Source organism: Bos taurus, chromosome 27 (genome assembly GCF_002263795.3).
Source record: "Bos taurus isolate L1 Dominette 01449 registration number 42190680 breed Hereford chromosome 27, ARS-UCD2.0, whole genome shotgun sequence".
NCBI lineage: Eukaryota > Metazoa > Chordata > Mammalia > Artiodactyla > Bovidae > Bos > Bos taurus.
The window spans coordinates 26,754,850-26,773,252 of NC_037354.1; the positions used below are offsets into that span (position 1 = coordinate 26,754,850).

Below are 18,403 nucleotides of genomic sequence, written 5' to 3' on the forward strand. Positions count from 1 at the left end.
AAGAGAACATGTTGGTCGGAGCAAAAACCCAAGAGATGACTCATGGACACATGGACATCACCAAAGGGTAAGTACCAAAATCCGACTGATTATGTTCTTTACAGTCAGAGATGGAGAAGCTCTATACAGTCAGCAAAAACAATACCTGGAGCTGACTATGGCTCAGATCATCAGCTCCTCATTGCAAAATTCAGCCTCAAATTGAAGAAAGTAGGGAAAACCACTAGCCATTCAGGTATGTACTAACTCAAATCCCTTACGACTATACAGTGGAAATGACAAATAGATTCAAGGAATTAGATCTGACAGAGTACCTGAAGAACTATGGACTTAGGTTTGTGACACTGTACAGGAGGCAGTGATCAAAACCACCCCCAATAAAAAGAAAGGCCAAAAGGCAGGTTGTCTGAGGAGTCCTTACAAACAGCTGAAAAATGAACAGAAGTGAAAGGCAAAGGAGAAAAGGAAAGTTATACCCATCTGAATGCAGAGTTCCAAAGAATAGCAAGGAGAGATAAGAAAGCCTTTCTCAGTGATCAATGCAAAGAAATAAGAGGAAAACAACATAATGGGAAACACTAGAGATCTCTTCAAGAAAATTAGAGATACCAAGGGAACATTTCATGCAAAGATGGGCACAATAAAGGACAGAAACGGTATGGACCTAACAGAAACAAAAGATATTAAGATAGTAAGAATACACACAAGAACTATACAAAAAAGGTCTTAATGACCCAGATAACCACGAAGGTGTGGTCACTCACCTAGAGCCAGACATCCTGGAATGTGAAGTCAAGTGGGCCTTAGGAAGCATTGCTATGAACAAAGCTACTGTAGGTGATGGAATTCCAGCTGAGCTATTTCAAATCCTAAAAGATGGTGCTGTTAAACTACTGCACTCAATATGCCAGCAAATCTGGAAAACAGTGGTCACAGCACTGGAAAAGGTCAGTTTTCATTCCAATTCCAAAGAAGAGCAATGCCAAAGAATGTTCAAACTATCACACAATTGTGTTCATTTCACATGCTAGCAAAGTAATGCTCAAAACTGTCCAAGCTAGACTTCAACAGTACATGAACCAAGAACTTCCAGATATACAAGCTGGATTTAGAAAAGGCAGAAGAACCAGAGATCAAATTGCCAGCATCTGCTGGATCACAGAAAAAGCAAGAGTTCCAGAAAAACATCTACTTCTGCTTCATTAACTATGCTAAAGCCTTTGTCTGTGTGAATACAACAAACTGTGGAAAATTCTGAAAGAGATGGAATACCAGACCACTTTATCTGCCTCCTGAGAAATCTGTATGCAGGTCAAGAAACAACAGCTAGAACTGGACATGGAACAGACTGGTTCCAAATTAGGAAAGGGACATGTCAAGGCTGTATACTGTCATCCTGTTTATTTAACTTATATGCTGTGTACATCATGCAAAATGCTGGGCTGGATGGAGCACAAGCTGGAATCAAGATTGCTGGGAGAAATATCAATAACCTTAGATATGCAGATGACACCACTCTTATGGCAGAAAGTGAAGAGAAACTAAAGGGCCTCTTGATGAAGGTGAAAGAAGAGAGTGAAAAACCTGGCTTAAAACTCAACATTCAAAAAAGTAAGATCATGGCATCCAGTCCCATCACTTCATGCCAAACAGATGGGGGTGAAAATGGAAATAGTGACAGACTTTATTTTCTTAGGCTTCAAAATCACTGCAGATGGTGACTGCAGCCATGGAATTAAAAGACGTTTGCTCCTTGGAAAAAAAGCTATGACAAACCTAGACAATGGATTAAAGGTGCATTTAATTTCATGGCTGCAGTCCTTCTCTGCAGTGATTTGCCGACAAAGGTACACAGAGTCAAAGTTGTCAAAGCTATGGTTTTTCCAGTAGGCATGTAGAGATATGAGAGTTGGACCATAAAGAAGGCTGAGCACCAAAGAACCGATGCTTTCGAACTGTGGCACTGGAGAAGACTCTTGAGAGTTCTTTGGTCAGCAAGATCAAATCAGTCAATTCTAAAGGAAATCAACACTGAATATTCATTGGAAGGATGGACGCTGAAGCTGAAGCTCCAATACTTTGGCCACCTGATGCAAACAGCCGACTCACTGGAGAAACCCTAAAGCTAGTAAAGACAAAGCAAGAGGAGAAGGGGGTGACAGAGGATGAAATCGTTGGATGTCATCACTGACTCAATGGACATGAGTTTGAGCAAGCTCCGGGAGATAGACAAGGACAGGGAAGCCTGGCGTGCTACAGCCCATGGGGTCACACAGTGCTGGGCGACTGAGCAACTGAATAAAACAACAGTAAAAGATATTTAATGATAAAAAATAAGTTTGATATATACAGTTGGCCCGACAGTGGAAACTAGTTTTATTAACCAAGAAAAAATTTCCAGAAATTGAATATGCTATACCTTCAACATGACAGCTTTGGCAAAGATATATTTATAAACATAAAAATATTTCATTAAAAATTGCATTGGCAAAACTGTTGAAACTAATATTTTTATTTTTCAACTGCTTCTGAATATATGAGATTAACAAAAGTGCCTAAACAGAGAAGAGGAGGAAACAGATATAATTACTTATTTACTGAGTCTTGGTAAAACTTTTTTGACATACATCGTAGAACTAAACAAATGGTTAAGGACAAGGTAACAAATTATTTGGCTAATTAGGTGATTCCCATTCTTCTGCATTCAACAAAACTGAAGGAGGACCTAATTATTAATAGAACTGTCAACTGAGAAATGCTTGATGATAAGTCACTATGTGATTTTTGGCACACAGCTTGGAAGGTTTTCTACCACAAAATGTCTATTAGAATGAACATATTTATATCAACATTTTTATTTTTCAGCACTACAAAATCTCAAAATAAGACCAGAAATTGATGTCAAATCCTATTTCATTCTATTAATAAATATTATTTCCAGATACAAGAACCACTGGAGAAAGACAGCTCCATTTATTTCATTAAAAATGGATTTCTGTTGTATAATTATTATATACAAAGTGCATTTTAATCAAAATTTTTATGTATTTATGTTATTCCAAGCAACTATGTGGTAAGAATAATTATAACTCAAACCAGAAAATATCTACGTCTTATGGTCATAGGGAAAACATCCCTTATTGCATATACATAGGGCCGTGACAAAGGAGTTTGACAGATGATCAACAGAAGATTCCTGAACACTAAAATATGTAAAACTTGCATAAAATTTGGCAGGAGTAACAGAACTACCATACAAGCTGAAAGGGAAAATAATTAAAATTTCCAACCACTCAAGTTTGTTTTTATATTTTAAAAAAATGGCATTTAGAGTCCCTAAGATAAATTTAAGAGTGCTATATTTTATTTAAAATATTGAAATATGCCAGCAATTTCACCCTGTGTCACTATGTACACTTTTGTTAAAACAGAAATAGACTGAGACACAGAAAACAAACTTACGGTTGCCAAAGCGGAACACAGTGGGCAGCGGGGAGGTGGGCAGGGAGTAACAGGAGTTTGGGGTCAACAGATACACACTATCATATACACAACAGATAAACAACAAGGACCTACTGTACAGCACAGGGCACTTTACTCAGTATCTTACAGTAAGTACCCTATGATGGGAAACCCATCCGAATCACTGTCACACACCTGAAACTAATATAAATTGTGAAAGTGAAAAGTCAGTCACTTAGTCGTGTCCGACTCTTTCTATCAGGCAAGAACACTGGAGTGGGTCGACTGTATTTCATTTAAACAAAAATTCTGCTGAAAAATTATACTTATCAATTCAAATATGTGCAAAGGAACACACAGTTTTTCAAAACTGTTTCAGGGAACATTTGAGTAAAAATTTTAAGATCGCTGTTCTAGATTAACAAAGCTATAAAATGAAAACTGTTTTAGCAGGATACCGAAAACATGAGATTTAAATGTCAGTCTCCCTCAAAAGGCTGATAGCCTCAAGGGCATATATTCGTCTGGGCATTCATACTATTCGTGCATAATTAGCATACAGTATTGTTCAGCGGCAGAGTCATGTGCAACTCTGTGACCTCAGGGACTGCAGCACAGCAGGCTTTTCTGTCCTCTAGTAGCTCCTGGAGTTTGCTCAGATTCATGTTCTCAGAGCTGGTAATGCTACCTAACCACCTTATTCTCTGCTGCCCCTAACAGGATACAGTAGGTTTTAATAATTATTTACCATGTGGGGGAATGGATGGATGGAATTAATGAATATTAATTATGAGAGTATATTACTCAATAATGGGAAATTACAGATTTCTACCAAAAATCAAATACAAACCACAGATTTCAGATGTAGCCAGACAGATACCAAGTTCTCTTAAATTACGAAAGAAAAGCCTTCACATAAATCTGATTTATATACTAAAGAACAAACAGCTAAAACATTAAATAACAACAAAAATATCGGTAGTATTTTCCATGACATTTTTCAAGAGGTGCAAGTAGTAACTAAACAGAATATGAGTTTGGCAGACAAAGAGGTTAAATCTGAAATCACTTAACCATTTTAGCTAAATGAAATTTCACTTTGATACAGTAAGTTCAGGTTCAGAATTTTTAGTAAAGCCAAAATGTTGTATCATTAAAACTTCAAAATCTACTTCAAAAAATACTAAATCTCCCATCAAACATTAAATTCTAATCCTTTTGAAGTCAAAGCTTTTCTAAGACCCTCCGTAAATCTTGATTTTCCCCCTCCAAGATGTAGAAAAGCCACCACTACCATCTCCCTGAACTGTACAGTGTTTTTCACTTCTCACCATCAGTGGAAGATCCTGTAAATCATTCACATTTTTTCATTGGTTTTGCCAACAGGTATTGACTAATTAAGAGGTGGCTATCTCTACTGCGTGAGCACAATTTTATTAAGTGAAATGGTGGGCTCACACTGTGTACTTCAACTACCGCTCTGCAATGTAAATAAAATATACTTAGATGACTCACTGCAAAGCTAACTTGCTATAACGTAAAAAGCTTGAAGCGTTAAATATTTTTTTAGTTTTGCTGAGGTATAATAGGCATACAAAAACCACATATTGAAACATACAAGTTGATAAATTTTGACATGTATATACAAATTTACTTCTGAAAATTCCAATCCCCCTCTTCCGAGCAAAACCAAAAGAATTTTTGTTAGTTCAGAAAAGTACTTACCTTCATGTAATTCACAATCTTAGCCAGAACGCCAAACTTATATCCAGAGCTTCCTGATAGAGCTTTCAAATTAAATGATCCATTGCTATGATCTGAAAATGAAGTTCAAAAAACAATTACAACATTTTCATATTAGATGTGATTATCTACTTTTAAGCAGCTAAAATGATTTTAAATCTGGTAAAATATTTATTGAGTTCTTCTATCTAGAAAACTCCACCCTATGAAATTTTGGTGACAAATTCAAAATCTTTGCATGTGTAGTAACTATTTTCTGAGGATGGAAACAAAGTACAAATACTCCAAAAGCATTAAAATATATTTCTTTTATAAGTACCTTTATCTCACTCCTTCCTTAAGTCTGACTAGATTTCCTCCAAAATTAAAAGTAAGGTTTTTTAAACAAGAGGACAATACAAATCACAATCTGATCCATAGTGCTTTTCTAACAACCTTAAAACCATGAGAAGTGAGTAGATTACTACGGGATAAAAAGTTCAATTTATCACCAATTACATCAATTTCTGCTTATCAAAATAAAACAAATAGGTATTGATCAATGGGAATTAATAAAAAGTATGATCCCATAACTATTTTAAAGTCAACTTCAGAGATATATTGGAATAAAAAATGTAAGCAGTACCACTGTATAAACATGCAGACTTTAAAATGATGGCAGCATGATATAAGGAGCAATTTACATAGATCATTTGGTTCAGAACATATACCATTCTGTTGCATATTTACAGGCAGAAATCCGAATGCTACCATTGCATCACAAATGCATTCTATAGATCATAGGTAGCAAGAGTGAAAAATTCACTGTAAATACTAGGAAGACATTTTAGAAGTACACATTCTATTAGCAAGGAATCAGATCACATGCTATGAAGTTCCCATGTGGCTGATCCACAATGGAAGAGGTTAAATAAAAGCGGAGAGAGTCAATTTCTGGCACCAGTTTGGTAATAATAATTTAAACAAAAGAATGCATTAGAATAACCGCAAGTCAAATGGAACAACTGTCAGAGATCCAAAAGAACAGCTTCTAGAAGGCAGCATAATATTCCTCTGAGATTAGTTAGTGAAAAGGCTTTATTGAGTATCATTTTTTTAGACTAAAATGAAACCTCATATGCAATTTTCCTTCAAGAATAACTGCTACAACTTTAATGAAACTTAATTGACACATTAAAGTCTACTTTATGTTTTCTGAAATAACATTAAGAATGCCTTACAGGTGTGCCTTCACATTTGCTATTTCAATTATGAATTACTTCCTATGTAGTTCATTTTCCCAAGGTGTTCAGGACACTCATAACCAACAACAGCAACTAACCTTCACTGAACACTGACTACTGCCAATAATCATGCTAAAATGGTTTTCTCATTTAATCCCTCCCAGAAATCCTATTTAAGAGGTTTCTACTGTCTCATTTTAAACATAAGAAAACAGACTAATAAGTGGCAGACTAAAGATTCCAATCCAGTGGTAAACTGTGATGTGCCTGGTATAAGAATCATTAGTTAGCATTTAACACAATTATTCCATTTCCAACTGGATATTTTTTCAGAATACAGGAATTCATAAATACATATTTAGTGAATTCTTATTAAAGTAATACAGTCATCCTATAATACTAAATAAACAACTGGGAAGACTATGAATAATAGCTAAGGACAATATGCTAAGGATAAGCACCATGCAGGTAATAAGCAATCGTGAAGCATATACAGTTTTGTTTACCACAAGGTCTCCAGTGTAATAAATATTAGCAGACTGAACAAATGAACGTAATAAGATTATTTCCACATACTCCTCTACTGGTCTTAGAAACAAATGTGACTTATTCAAAATTTTAAAAAAGAAGTCTACACAGCAAGCACTAACCCAATCGGCTGCTGTTCTAATAGCCACTCTCACAAATAAAAACCTTGACCGTTACACTTAGACCACAACTCTAATAAACCACAATAAAAACATCATTCTATCTCTATAAACATCCAACTGAGGGTTCTTTTGCAATTTAACTTTCACAGACGATTTTTTTTAGTATCGCTGATGTACCTACCAAAGTTAACCCTCTCCCAATTAGTAGAGACAAAAACCTTTTTTCTTTTTCTTCTCCCTTGGAATTTCATACAAAGCAAACTACCACATGGAAATAATCACTTCCAAGAGTCAGGTTCATATAAATGGCAAGTTGAAAGAAGAGAAAAGAGAATATCATTTATGAGAGTCTATGCACAATTTGTGGAGGAAACACCACACTGGAGAACCTGGACTGCTGGTTTCCCAGGTTACTGCCTCTCTTGAGATTAGCTTCTAGCCTGAGCACTTAAATAATCACTGAAGGATCAGAAATTCTACAGCTAAACACTAAGGAATCATCAATTTGTTACTAACTCACAAATTCTTACGCAGCAATTTAGCTTAAAAACAACAAAAAAATTAGGCCTAAAGAGGGGGTGACAGTTGAGAACCCAGTCCGCTCTAGTCAAGTTTATGAATGATTTACTCAGGGTGGCAGGACTTAATGCAAATGAACATAGAGGAAACTGTCAGCTGCCCTGTGGTTCAGCCAATAGAAGCGCAGCTCCATCTTAGCTGTGCACTGGACTGCACTACAAACAGACGATACCATCGCTTCAACTGCAGCCTTTCAGACGAGAGGTAGGTTTCTGAGATCTTTTCATTTAATAATACATGTTCTTATCATACAATATAAATATTTTACCATAAAGCCCAAGCAGAAAGCTTTGTTCCTACTGAAGACCAAAAAACCTCTATTCTTTTCATTGTCTGGTAGGATTTTATTATGAAAATATGAAGACTGCCTTTGCTATTTGACAAGCACCCTTACCATCTGTGCCTTAATGGAAAATTCAGGACATTTTCTATGAACCTGATCTATATCCAGACCTTAGAGTAAGCCATATGCATTTGATATTAAGAGATTACTTGCAAATTTAATTTTCTCTGAGCTATTTCATTTCAGCAGTTTGCTCTGTCTTAACAAAGGATTTTTCTTAAAGAAGAATCTAGACTAAAAGCAAATCCAGGACTAAAGCTTTCTGATTATACATACAAATTTAAAGCATTTATATTAAAGTTTGTTATATTTTAGAAAATATGAGAATATATTCAAAATTGTTTTATTTAAGTGTACATGCAGAGAAGGCCAATAATCACACTGTGATTTTTATATAAAAATAAAAAGACCACAAAAGTACCATTTACTAGGTTGCATTATACTGTAAGCAATGAGATGATTTTCAGAGCTAGAGCTTTAGACTTTCATACATTTTAATTAAAATAATTTCCTACAGTCAAATTTTAAAGTCTGTATTACTGTAGCGTATAAGTCATGCTATTATTAAATAAAAATCTAATGTTTAATTTTTAGATGCCACAGAAATATGTATTTATCACAGTATTTCAATATAATGTTAGAGTTATTCTTAAACTAATCTTCAAAAATAAATACACAGTAAGTCTTTTTGAGAAACTACATTTTAAAATGAAAATATGTCCTAAGAAGAATTGGTTAAGGGAGGGAGGAGGGTACCTTTTGAGGTAATAAGATTAGTTTCATAGCTCAGAGCCATCATTCATATCTACTCAGAATTACTATCAACTTGCTGACCAAATTTCAAATCCTATATGAATTTGAAATATTCAAGCATGAAAATTTAACTATTTAGTAAATGCTAGAGTTCTAAAATATTACCTATATATACTGACCTAAAGAGTCAACTTTTGCCCTTTTCTTTGCTGGTAAATCTATTTTGAACTTGAAAGTTTTTTTTTTTTCATAATTTTTATTCCTTCTATAATAATCAGTGTTCTGCCAGCATGAGAAAAGTATCCCCTACAAACCCAAAGGTTGCTGAAAGAAGATTTCTCCAGACTCAGTACAATGTGGTTAATTGCTTAGGAAATATTCTTGCTTGCTACCCAAAGTAAGAGAGCTCAAAAACAGTCTCAGATCAAATAAAAATAACTGTCAAATAGAACAGTTAACTCGTAACTCAAACTTCAGACATAAACTCCTGCCTCCCAAACTGTCTTAACGCTACAATCAGCCTACATCTTGCTGGTAACTGTCTGTAGTTATACGGATGGAGGCTCACTGCCATTTCACCCAGCTAACTAGATACATGGCCTACCCCAGACAGCTCCAGAGTTGGGTGAGCTAGTCTATATGTAAAGCTATTATGATTAATCGATCATATTTCAAAGGGATATGCTTTTAAAGGCACCAGAAAATTCAATTCAAGGGCTTTTCCATAAATAGAATAAAAGCCTAACTTTATTTCGATCTGGCAATTCAAGGGCTCCAGAACAGTTCTAAGTCCTATACCCATAAATATCTCACTAGGGCCTTAAAATGGGAGGAAAACTAGGTGAAGGGAATTTATATTTTAAAAAACTAAAAATTATCTATATAATTGTGTATATATATATATATGTATAACAGACTGTTCCCACCTTTGACTGTTCTCTCTCACTTTCTCTAAGGCATGTTTACAGCATTTGCTTCATATAAATTAACATTTTAATTTCAAAAACAGTATCACAATACAAGAAAATCCTATCGGTAAATGACTTTCTACATACCCGCGTGCGTGCTAAGTCGCTTCAGTCGTCTCCGACTCCATGCGACCCTATGGACTGTAGCCCACCAGGCGGCTCTGTCCGTGAGATTTTCCCGGCAAGAATACTGAAGTGGACTGCTATGCCCTCCTCCAGGGGATTTTCTCAACCCAGGTATCAAATCCATGTCTCTCATGTCTCCTGTATTGGCAGGCAGGTTCTTTACCACTAGTATCACCTGGGAAGCCCCTCTGCATACATATCTAATTATGTCTAATTCATCAACAATTTAGATTTTAACCTAAACACACAAAATTATTAGAGTTTTAGTGTACTATGAAAGAATAAACCACATTACATGTAAGGTGGAAAATAAATCTATATTACAGGGTTTACTTTTTCCAGGTTATGCCCAGAAGCTAACTAAAGGGTGAATGTTCTGAGCTGCTCATCAGTTAATCAACACATTCACATATGGCAAACTGTCATCATTCACAACATAAACCTGCTATGTATGTACTCTGGAAACTGCTTAGATACATGGCAAAAAACTTACAGGTACCCTTGGAGGTGGCATACACGTCTATCCATAGTCACCATTCCAAGAATAATTATTATAAGCATGTTTGCATGTGGATAAAGTATGCAATCTAATCAGTCACTGATTCTGTTTTAGAAGTAATCTAAACACAATAAACTGTTAAAAGCCAAAGGCAAGGAGTACTTTTAGCTTTGAATAACTAAATTCAAATGGTTCAAAAACCAAAAGATTATAACAAGGTACACCTTGACAAGTTTCACACACATCCCTATCACCTGACTCTACTCTCCAACCAACCCCACAAGTAATCACTGTTATTAATTTGTGTATATCCCCAAGATTCCTGTGCAGATACAAGTAACTAAAAATACATATTATTTCCCTTTTTCCTCCACATACTGGCCTGCACTTTGTTCAGTTAACAACATATCCTAAAGATCTTTCTGGGTCACTACAGTTGCGCATTCACACATAACATTCGATTGTGTGACTATACTGTATTAATGTAACCAGTAGAACAGTTTAACGACAGGTACAAGTCAGCCTCAAGTAAGTGAATGTCGTGTGTGTCTCTCTGCCCCCTTCTCTCCTCTCCTTATCTCTCCCATTCCATCTCTTTCCCTCCCTCCCGCTCTCTTTTTTTCTTTTTTAAAGGGAGAAGGGGACCCGAAAAATTTTTAAGCAGTTCACTTGTACCTCAAAAATAAACAGAATACAAAGTTCCTTAAGCCAACTTTCTAATCATTCTAAAATTTCATTTTGAAATAATAACCTAATTATTAAGTCTCTATAATTTCTCCCCTCTCTATCCACAAATTTTAGAAGAGTTACTCAAAATAAATTAAAATACAAAGGAGTAAATTCAGCATAATTTCAACCAGGCATGACTTATACATTTTACACAGCCAATTTCTAGGAGGAAAAAAAAAAATTAAAAGTTTGATATGTTAGGGAGATAAGATTATAAATGATATTTTTTAATTTAAAATTGCTAGGATAACGTTTCTGAAATCAGTCATGAAAAACAGAAGTTTAAGTTAATGATCAGGATAGGTTAAATCTGAGAGGTAAAACGAGGAAACTGCCTCACTCTGCTCCTTCCTCCCTCCCCTGCCGTGATTCTCCCTGCAGTCAGTTCTCATGTCAGATTTAGACATTTCAAACGAAATTTCCAAATTTTATAAAGGAATCACAACCTGAAAGGCCTACGGAATACTTTTCTCTGTGCTGGAGAGGCCTAGGCGGGCCAAGGTAAAATTACTAGATCGGGCTCAGGCAATTCTCCCTGTTTCTACGCATCCACATAAGACACCCTTACCCCGATTTCCCCAAGGCCTTCATCTTCTTCCTCTCCCTCTCCTCTATTCGCTCTGCTTTTCAAAAAGAACCTAAAACTCATTCATACTGAAGCAAAAATAACTAACAATCTGTGTTACCCCTCCAAGGAATATCTGCATTTTAGCAGTACTAAAAATTCAAAAGGATTTTTTTTTCATTACTCAGGCATTTGTGCACACGCATACATGACACTACTCTATCAGCAAGGCTGGGTCAAAAGGAGGTAACTTTTGTCTCTGAGTTAGCTTCTATAGGTTACTTGACTATTTGTGTAAAAGGTGCTAAGATCAGAGGCAGTGACCATGCAGAGGAGGAAGGGTAGGCTATCAGGACCTTCACACTGCACAACCCCAGCGTACACTGTATTCTATCTGAAAGGCACCCGCCACACACAGGACGTGACTGATACTCCCTGGAGCTGTGCAATGCAGAAACCCTGCCTTCTCCTAGGGTGTACTTGGAAAAGAAAAAACCAAAAGATAGAAAAGTAACTTTGAAAGGCTGGGTCTCCTGACATAGTCTGAAATCCCACTGGACAGAGGAGCCTAGGCAGGCTACAGTCGCAAAGAATAGGGGTAACAAATCAAAGAGTAGAACACAACTAAGGGACTAAACAGTAACCACCACAAAACTGTAAGTTATCAGATACCCATGGGCCAGACAGTGTATTTTTGTATCTCCCATAAGCAATTGATTCAATTACTGTCCATTAGCCTCCTGTCTCTCATTTCAAGATGAAAGGTCACCAAGCATCACAAAACGGAAGGATTCTTAAATCCAACAAGAAGAAATGAACTTGAACCTTTACTTTTGCCCTCAGATCATCAATTTAACCTTCAAATACATGAAAGAAGAAAGGAAGGAACCAAGTCCATCCAGAGATGAAACGACTTGCCAAGCAAATCAGATTTAAAAAAGAAAAGAAAAAAAAAAAGCTTAGAAAATATTAGTTTATTAACAGCAAAGTTTTAAAGTTATAAGGAAAACAGAGAAATCTAAGGAATTAAACTGTTACATTTGAGGGAGCAAGGGGTTTAAGCTTTAATCTTTTTTGAAAATGATACTGCAGTTATATTTAAAAACAGAGTCCTCACCTCTAAAGATATACATACTGAAATATTCCTAGATGAAGTGATATGAAGTCTGGAATCTGCCTCAAAATATTCCATGGGATGGAAGTGGGCAGAGGTATAGACTGGCCAAGAGTTGAGAAATGAAGCTGCATTATAAGTATGGGGGTATTTATCATACACTTTCACACTACCTTGAAATTGTCTATAAATGAAACATACTCACACACAAGTTATTTCTAGCACTTAGAAAAGTATTTACTACACAGCAGGTAATCAATAAACACTTATTTACAAGAATAAAAGTCTACTTACAATATGTAGCAAAAAAAAAAACCCACACTAAATAATTCATTTCTTTCCTAAAAGAAAGCATACAATCTGACAACAGTCACTGAATTAGGGAAGTGGGACTCTGGGGTTTTTTCCTCTCATTTCAAAGTTTCTTAGTATTTATGTATTTTAGAACTTCTTTCAAAAAGCTTAAAAAGATTATCTTTGAAGATTAAGATAATAAAAAGTCATTTTTTATTTTTAATACTATCAAATCTTCAATCCTTATGGTCCCACTTAAGGCCCAACCAGTATCAGGTCAACAGGAGCAAAGCTCAATGCAAGAATAGTGAAACTTTAATTCCCTGGCTAATTTTGTGAAATGGAATACAAATTTAGCAATACATACCTGTGGAATGCTGAATCTGCCTGTTTTTTTTCCTTAACTATTCCTGTCCATAGGCCATTTAAGAATTATGAAACATTTAAGACTATCATATGCATGTATATATATAAATATATATATATATATAAAAAAAAAAAATCCTAAGATTAAGGTCTCTTCATAGGCAACTTTAATCTAAAATTATATTACCCTTATTCTGAAAACTCATTATTTGGCTTTTCTTTCTCTATTATTTTTCACTCAGCCATTATTTCCTGATTTACATCACCTGTCTCAGAAGTTTAAAGGCGTGGAACTAAGACAGAATACACTGAACCAGGAAGGTGAGAAGGATCTACAAAGGTGTGAGAAAAGCTTTTCTGGGGGCAGTTTGAAGAACACAACTCTAAAATGCTAAGTTTTGGTTTTGCTTTTTTTTTTTTTCTTTTAGGTAACAGTTCTGTGACTTCCGCTTTAGTCAAATTTTAAACCAATTCGGCTGCCTTTTTTCTCCCTCCATTAGCAGTTGATTTCTATATATGAATCTTGAAGATAAACACTTGTCTAACAAGTGATATATATTTAAAAAAAAACATGGTATGGTTTATAGAATTTTATACTCTATAAACAGAAATATAGAAAAATTCAAGAACACCATTTTGGTATTAATTCTGACAGAAAATAAGGAAGATTCATGCAGTCTATATAAACTGACTAACAAATCTTAGAACTGAGATTTTAACTGACAAATTCGTTGAGTCTGGTTACATATATTCATTTTCTACCTTCTATAGATTAAAAGGAGCGATATAAGAAGCAGAATCTCTAAGAATGGCCTCACTGAGCTCCAGCCTCTGGAATGAAACCACTACCTCTGTTTATCAGTACCTTGGTTTTCAAGTTCAAAAAATCTACCCTTTTCATGATAACTGGAACACTGCCTGCTTTGTCATTCTGCTTTTATTTATATTTACAGTGGTTTCTTTAGTGGTGCTGGCTTTTCTTTATGAAGTGCTTGATTGCTGCTGCTGTGTGAAAAACAAAACCGTAAAAGACTTGAAAAACGAACCAAACCCTATTAGAAGTATGATGGACAACATCAGAAAACGTGAAACTGAAGTGGTCTAGTACTCTACACAGAATGAACAAAAGCTCTGAAAACAGTCTTCAACTACTGAGAAAAAAAAAGAAAAATTTCTGAGACCAGCTGTTATAATATCGACTATGAATAATTAAAAGATTTCTACTAGAAGGGAAAAACAAGCTAAATATGCACTTTTTGTGTCTGTATCCACTTCATTAAATATACAATAAAACTTTGACAAATGTGAGTAATTGACCAACCTGTTTTAAAATGACACTTCAGGGAATTCCCTGATAGGCCAGTGGTTAGGACTGGACGCTTTCACCACCGTGAGCCTGGGTTCAATCTCTGGCTGGGGAACTAAGAACCCACAAGCCGCACAGTGCAGCCAAATAAATAGATTTTTAAAAATAAACTAAAATGACACTTCAAAAACTGGATTAGATTCTTAGAATTCAATTCTAAGAAGCATTAAGAGGTAAACTGAAAAACAAAAGAAAGGCTAATGATCCCAAAACGACTTACACCTAAACAAACCATGTGGACTAAAAAACGGTACTGTCGTTATTGTGTTTTGGTAATTAAAACACTACTTAAAATGCTTATCTAGGTCCAAAGTAAAATACTTCCACATACATGTAAGACCCTACTTATTAAGCAGCAGTATTTTCTAGTTAGTTACAGACAACTTTCAGAGTTTTAAAGACTTAAGTTTTATGTAGAATTAGTGTGAAAGACTCAAAATACTCAGCAAGGTCACAAGGACACTTGCATACACATTTCATAAAACCAACTTACTCTTTAGTAAGAAATTCATGATCTAAGACAAGCTATTTTCAAACTGAAACTCACTAGCACACCTCCTAATCTCACGTCTTAAGCTTGTCCTTTCATTATGCCTCTCATACTCACACTCTCAAGAACTAAGATACCCAATGCAAAAAAACTGCTAAAAATGTCAAAAGATAGGACCACTTAACACTTGTTAATATGGCAGTTTTATTTATTGAAATGCCAAAGGCTGTATAGTATTAAATTTTATAACCCTGATACTATTTCGCTACAAGCCATGAGCAAACCAAAGTATGGTTTTAACCCCTACAACTGCCCTTAAGCCAGAAACATCACCTCTGGAAATTTATTCTGAGAAATTAGTTCAAAAGAAAAAAACTCAAGATACAAAGATGTTTACAATAGCATTATTCAAAACAACAAAAATGGAAGCAACAGCCTGTCACTAAATGCGTCACATCAACTTAATAGAGTAAGAAGCTACTGAAAATTATGGCAAAACAGAAAAAATTTGATATGTGAAGTGAAAAATAAATATCGTTTTCAATTTAAAGAGCCCTACATGGCAGTCTGAAATCGCTTATCCAGAGTATTTATTTATTTTCAAGTCTTTATTGAATTTGTTACAATATCGTTTCTGTTTATGTTTTGGGCCACTAGGCATGTAGGATCTTAGCTCCCCAACCAGGGATCGAACCTGCACCCACCCCTGCACTGGAAGGTCAAGTCTTAACCACCAGACCACCAGGGAAGTACCTAGAGTATTTATTTTTCTATATTTTTCTCCTAACATTAGAAACTAACACAAATCACATAATCAACTTTCAAAGGACTTCTGAAACTTAGATATACAAAATATTTTGGTAACCAGGAGCAATTCTGAGCAATTGTTAAAACCACATTTTCATAAATTGAAAAACTTGGGGTCCATGCCATAGATGGGAAGCATACAGGTCCTTTAATAACCAGACTTTTTGATCATGAACACTATCTTTTCCCTACCTTACTCTGTAATTTATTTAACTCGTTCAAAAAATACATATTGCGTGCTTCTATGTGAGAGTGATTAGGTTACAACAGCAAACAGGTAATCATGGCTCAGTGGGTAAAGAATCTGCCTGCAATGCAGGAGACACAGGAGACGCAAGTTCAATCCCTGCGTCGGGAAGATCCCCTGGAGGAGGGCATGGCAACCCACTCTAGTATTCTGGTCTGGAGAATCTCCCATGGGGAAAATCCCATGGACTCAGGAGCCTGGCAGACTACAGCCCAAAGGGTTGCAAAGAATCGGACTTGACTGAGCAGACTAAGCATGCACAATCATGCAATTACAGTAGCACAAACAGCTTTGTCAGAACAGGGAGTGCTGTGGGAATTCAAAGGCTAAACAATGAACACAAACTGGCAAGTGGGAAGGACTTTTAGGCTGAAACCTAAGAGAGAAATAGGAGCTCACCAAAGGAAAGAGGGAAGGAGATAAGAAAGAAAGTTCTATTAAGAGGAAATATTATGACCAAAGACCAAGAGGCAAAAGAAAGCAAAGCATGTTGGAGGGGCTCCAAGCCAGTGGCACTAGGACCGAGTGTAAGAACACTGAGCTCAGATTCAGAACAGAGGTAAACAGAATGGCCACGAGAGAGGCGAGCCCAGGAGACCCGGCAAGCAGCTGACAATCCAGTGATAATGACCCAGGCTAGGGTGCTATGGCAGTCTTTGCTGTTTACACCCAGTATTTCCAGCTCCCCTCTCATTCAGCACATGGAAGTGGTGGGGTACACAGCCCTGTGATGAGGTCTGGTCAATGAGGTGGTATGTGTCACCTCCAAGTGCTAGTCTCTCAGCTGTGTCTGACTCTTTGCGACCCCATGGACTGTAGCTCACCAGGCTCCTCTGTCCATGGGATTCTCCAGGCAAGAATATTGGAGTGGTTGCCATTGCCTTCTCCAGGGGATTTTCCTGACCCAGGGATCAAACCCAGGTCTCCTGCATTGCAGGCGGAGTCTTTATCATTTGAGCCACCAGGGAAGTCCAAACCAGAGCATTTAACTGCCAGGCAAGATTTTCCAGAGTTCTCTTTCCCTCAGTCATTGAAACCAACAACATTTGAAGTATCACCTACTATGTCAGCTTGGGTCCTTGAGTGACTACAATGAGTTAAGACCCCTGTCAACATATGACAAACACGTGATATGAAACAAACAAACCTTTGCTGTTTTAAACCACTGAGATTTTGGAGCAAAGATATTCTTGCTCAGATGCTCAGTTGTGTCCAACTCTGCAACCCCATGGACTGTAGCCCGCCAGGCTCCTCCATCCATGAGATCCTCCAGGCAGGAACACTGGAGTTGCTTGTCATTTCCTTCTCCAAAAGATATTCTTAAGTAGATAAAAGAGACTCGTTCTAAGAGTAGATTTCTGCTAATGCTTAAAACAGTTTCTAAAATTTTGTTCGTGCATGTGTGTTTAGTCAGTCATTCATGTCTGACTCTGAGACCCCACGGACTGTAGCCTGCCATGCTCCTCTGTCCATGGAATTTTCCAGTCAAGAATACTGGAGTAGGTTACCATTTCCTTTTCCAAGAAATCTTCCCAACTCAGGGATCAAACTCAAATCTCCTACGTCTCCTGCATTGCAGGCTGATTTTTTTTTTTTACCACTGAACCCCTTTTGGGAAGCCCAAAATTTTCTTCACTATGAATTAACTCAATATGAATTTCATTAAGGGACTTCTGAAAGTCCAGTGGTTAAGACTCCATGCTCCTTATGCAGGGGCAATAGGCAGGATCCCTGGGGGGCACAAGACAGCCAAAAAATTAAGAACAAAAAGAATTTTGATTTAAATTTAACTAAAAGGAGAGATAATCAAATCTAATGTATGTGCTAGAAAGAATGATAAACCTGCTTTGATAGAAAGACTGGCTCTGCTTTAATATCAGTTAGTAAAACAGTCTGAAAACCACATAACAAGATGACATCAGTAAAGATTACTACTGCTACACTTTGAAGTAGGTAAATAATTTCTGTTGTGAACTAAGTTACACTGATCTAGTTCTCTAAAAAATAATATATTAAGAGTAAACTAAATCCAAAATAAGAAGGGAAGAAATTATGAAGTAGAAATAAAATTTTTAAAAA

General features: G+C 36.2%; 2 protein-coding genes across 4 annotated transcripts in view; one reads left to right on the forward strand and one right to left on the reverse strand.

Moving 5' to 3' along the window:
• Window positions 1-18,403, reverse strand: part of GTF2E2 (general transcription factor IIE subunit 2) — an 80,316-nt gene that overhangs the window by 51,639 nt on the left and 10,274 nt on the right. For both annotated transcript variants that reach the window (NM_001046065.2, XM_024986232.2), the window contains 1 exon segment: window positions 5,188-5,279. In NM_001046065.2, coding sequence (NP_001039530.1) covers window positions 5,188-5,279 — 92 coding nt within the window.
• SMIM18 (small integral membrane protein 18) lies at window positions 7,764-14,722 on the forward strand. Of its 2 annotated transcripts, XM_003587960.6 has the most exons (4): window positions 7,787-7,861; window positions 9,763-9,958; window positions 13,657-13,735; window positions 14,186-14,722. In XM_003587960.6, exon 4 carries the CDS (start codon window positions 14,223-14,225, stop codon window positions 14,517-14,519), a length of 297 nt encoding a protein of 98 aa, XP_003588008.1. In that variant the 5' UTR covers window positions 7,787-7,861; window positions 9,763-9,958; window positions 13,657-13,735; window positions 14,186-14,222; the 3' UTR covers window positions 14,520-14,722. The 2 variants fall into 2 exon arrangements, with proteins under 2 accessions (XP_005226100.1, XP_003588008.1); XM_005226043.5 differs by lacking the exon at window positions 9,763-9,958 and having other exon boundaries at window positions 7,764-7,861.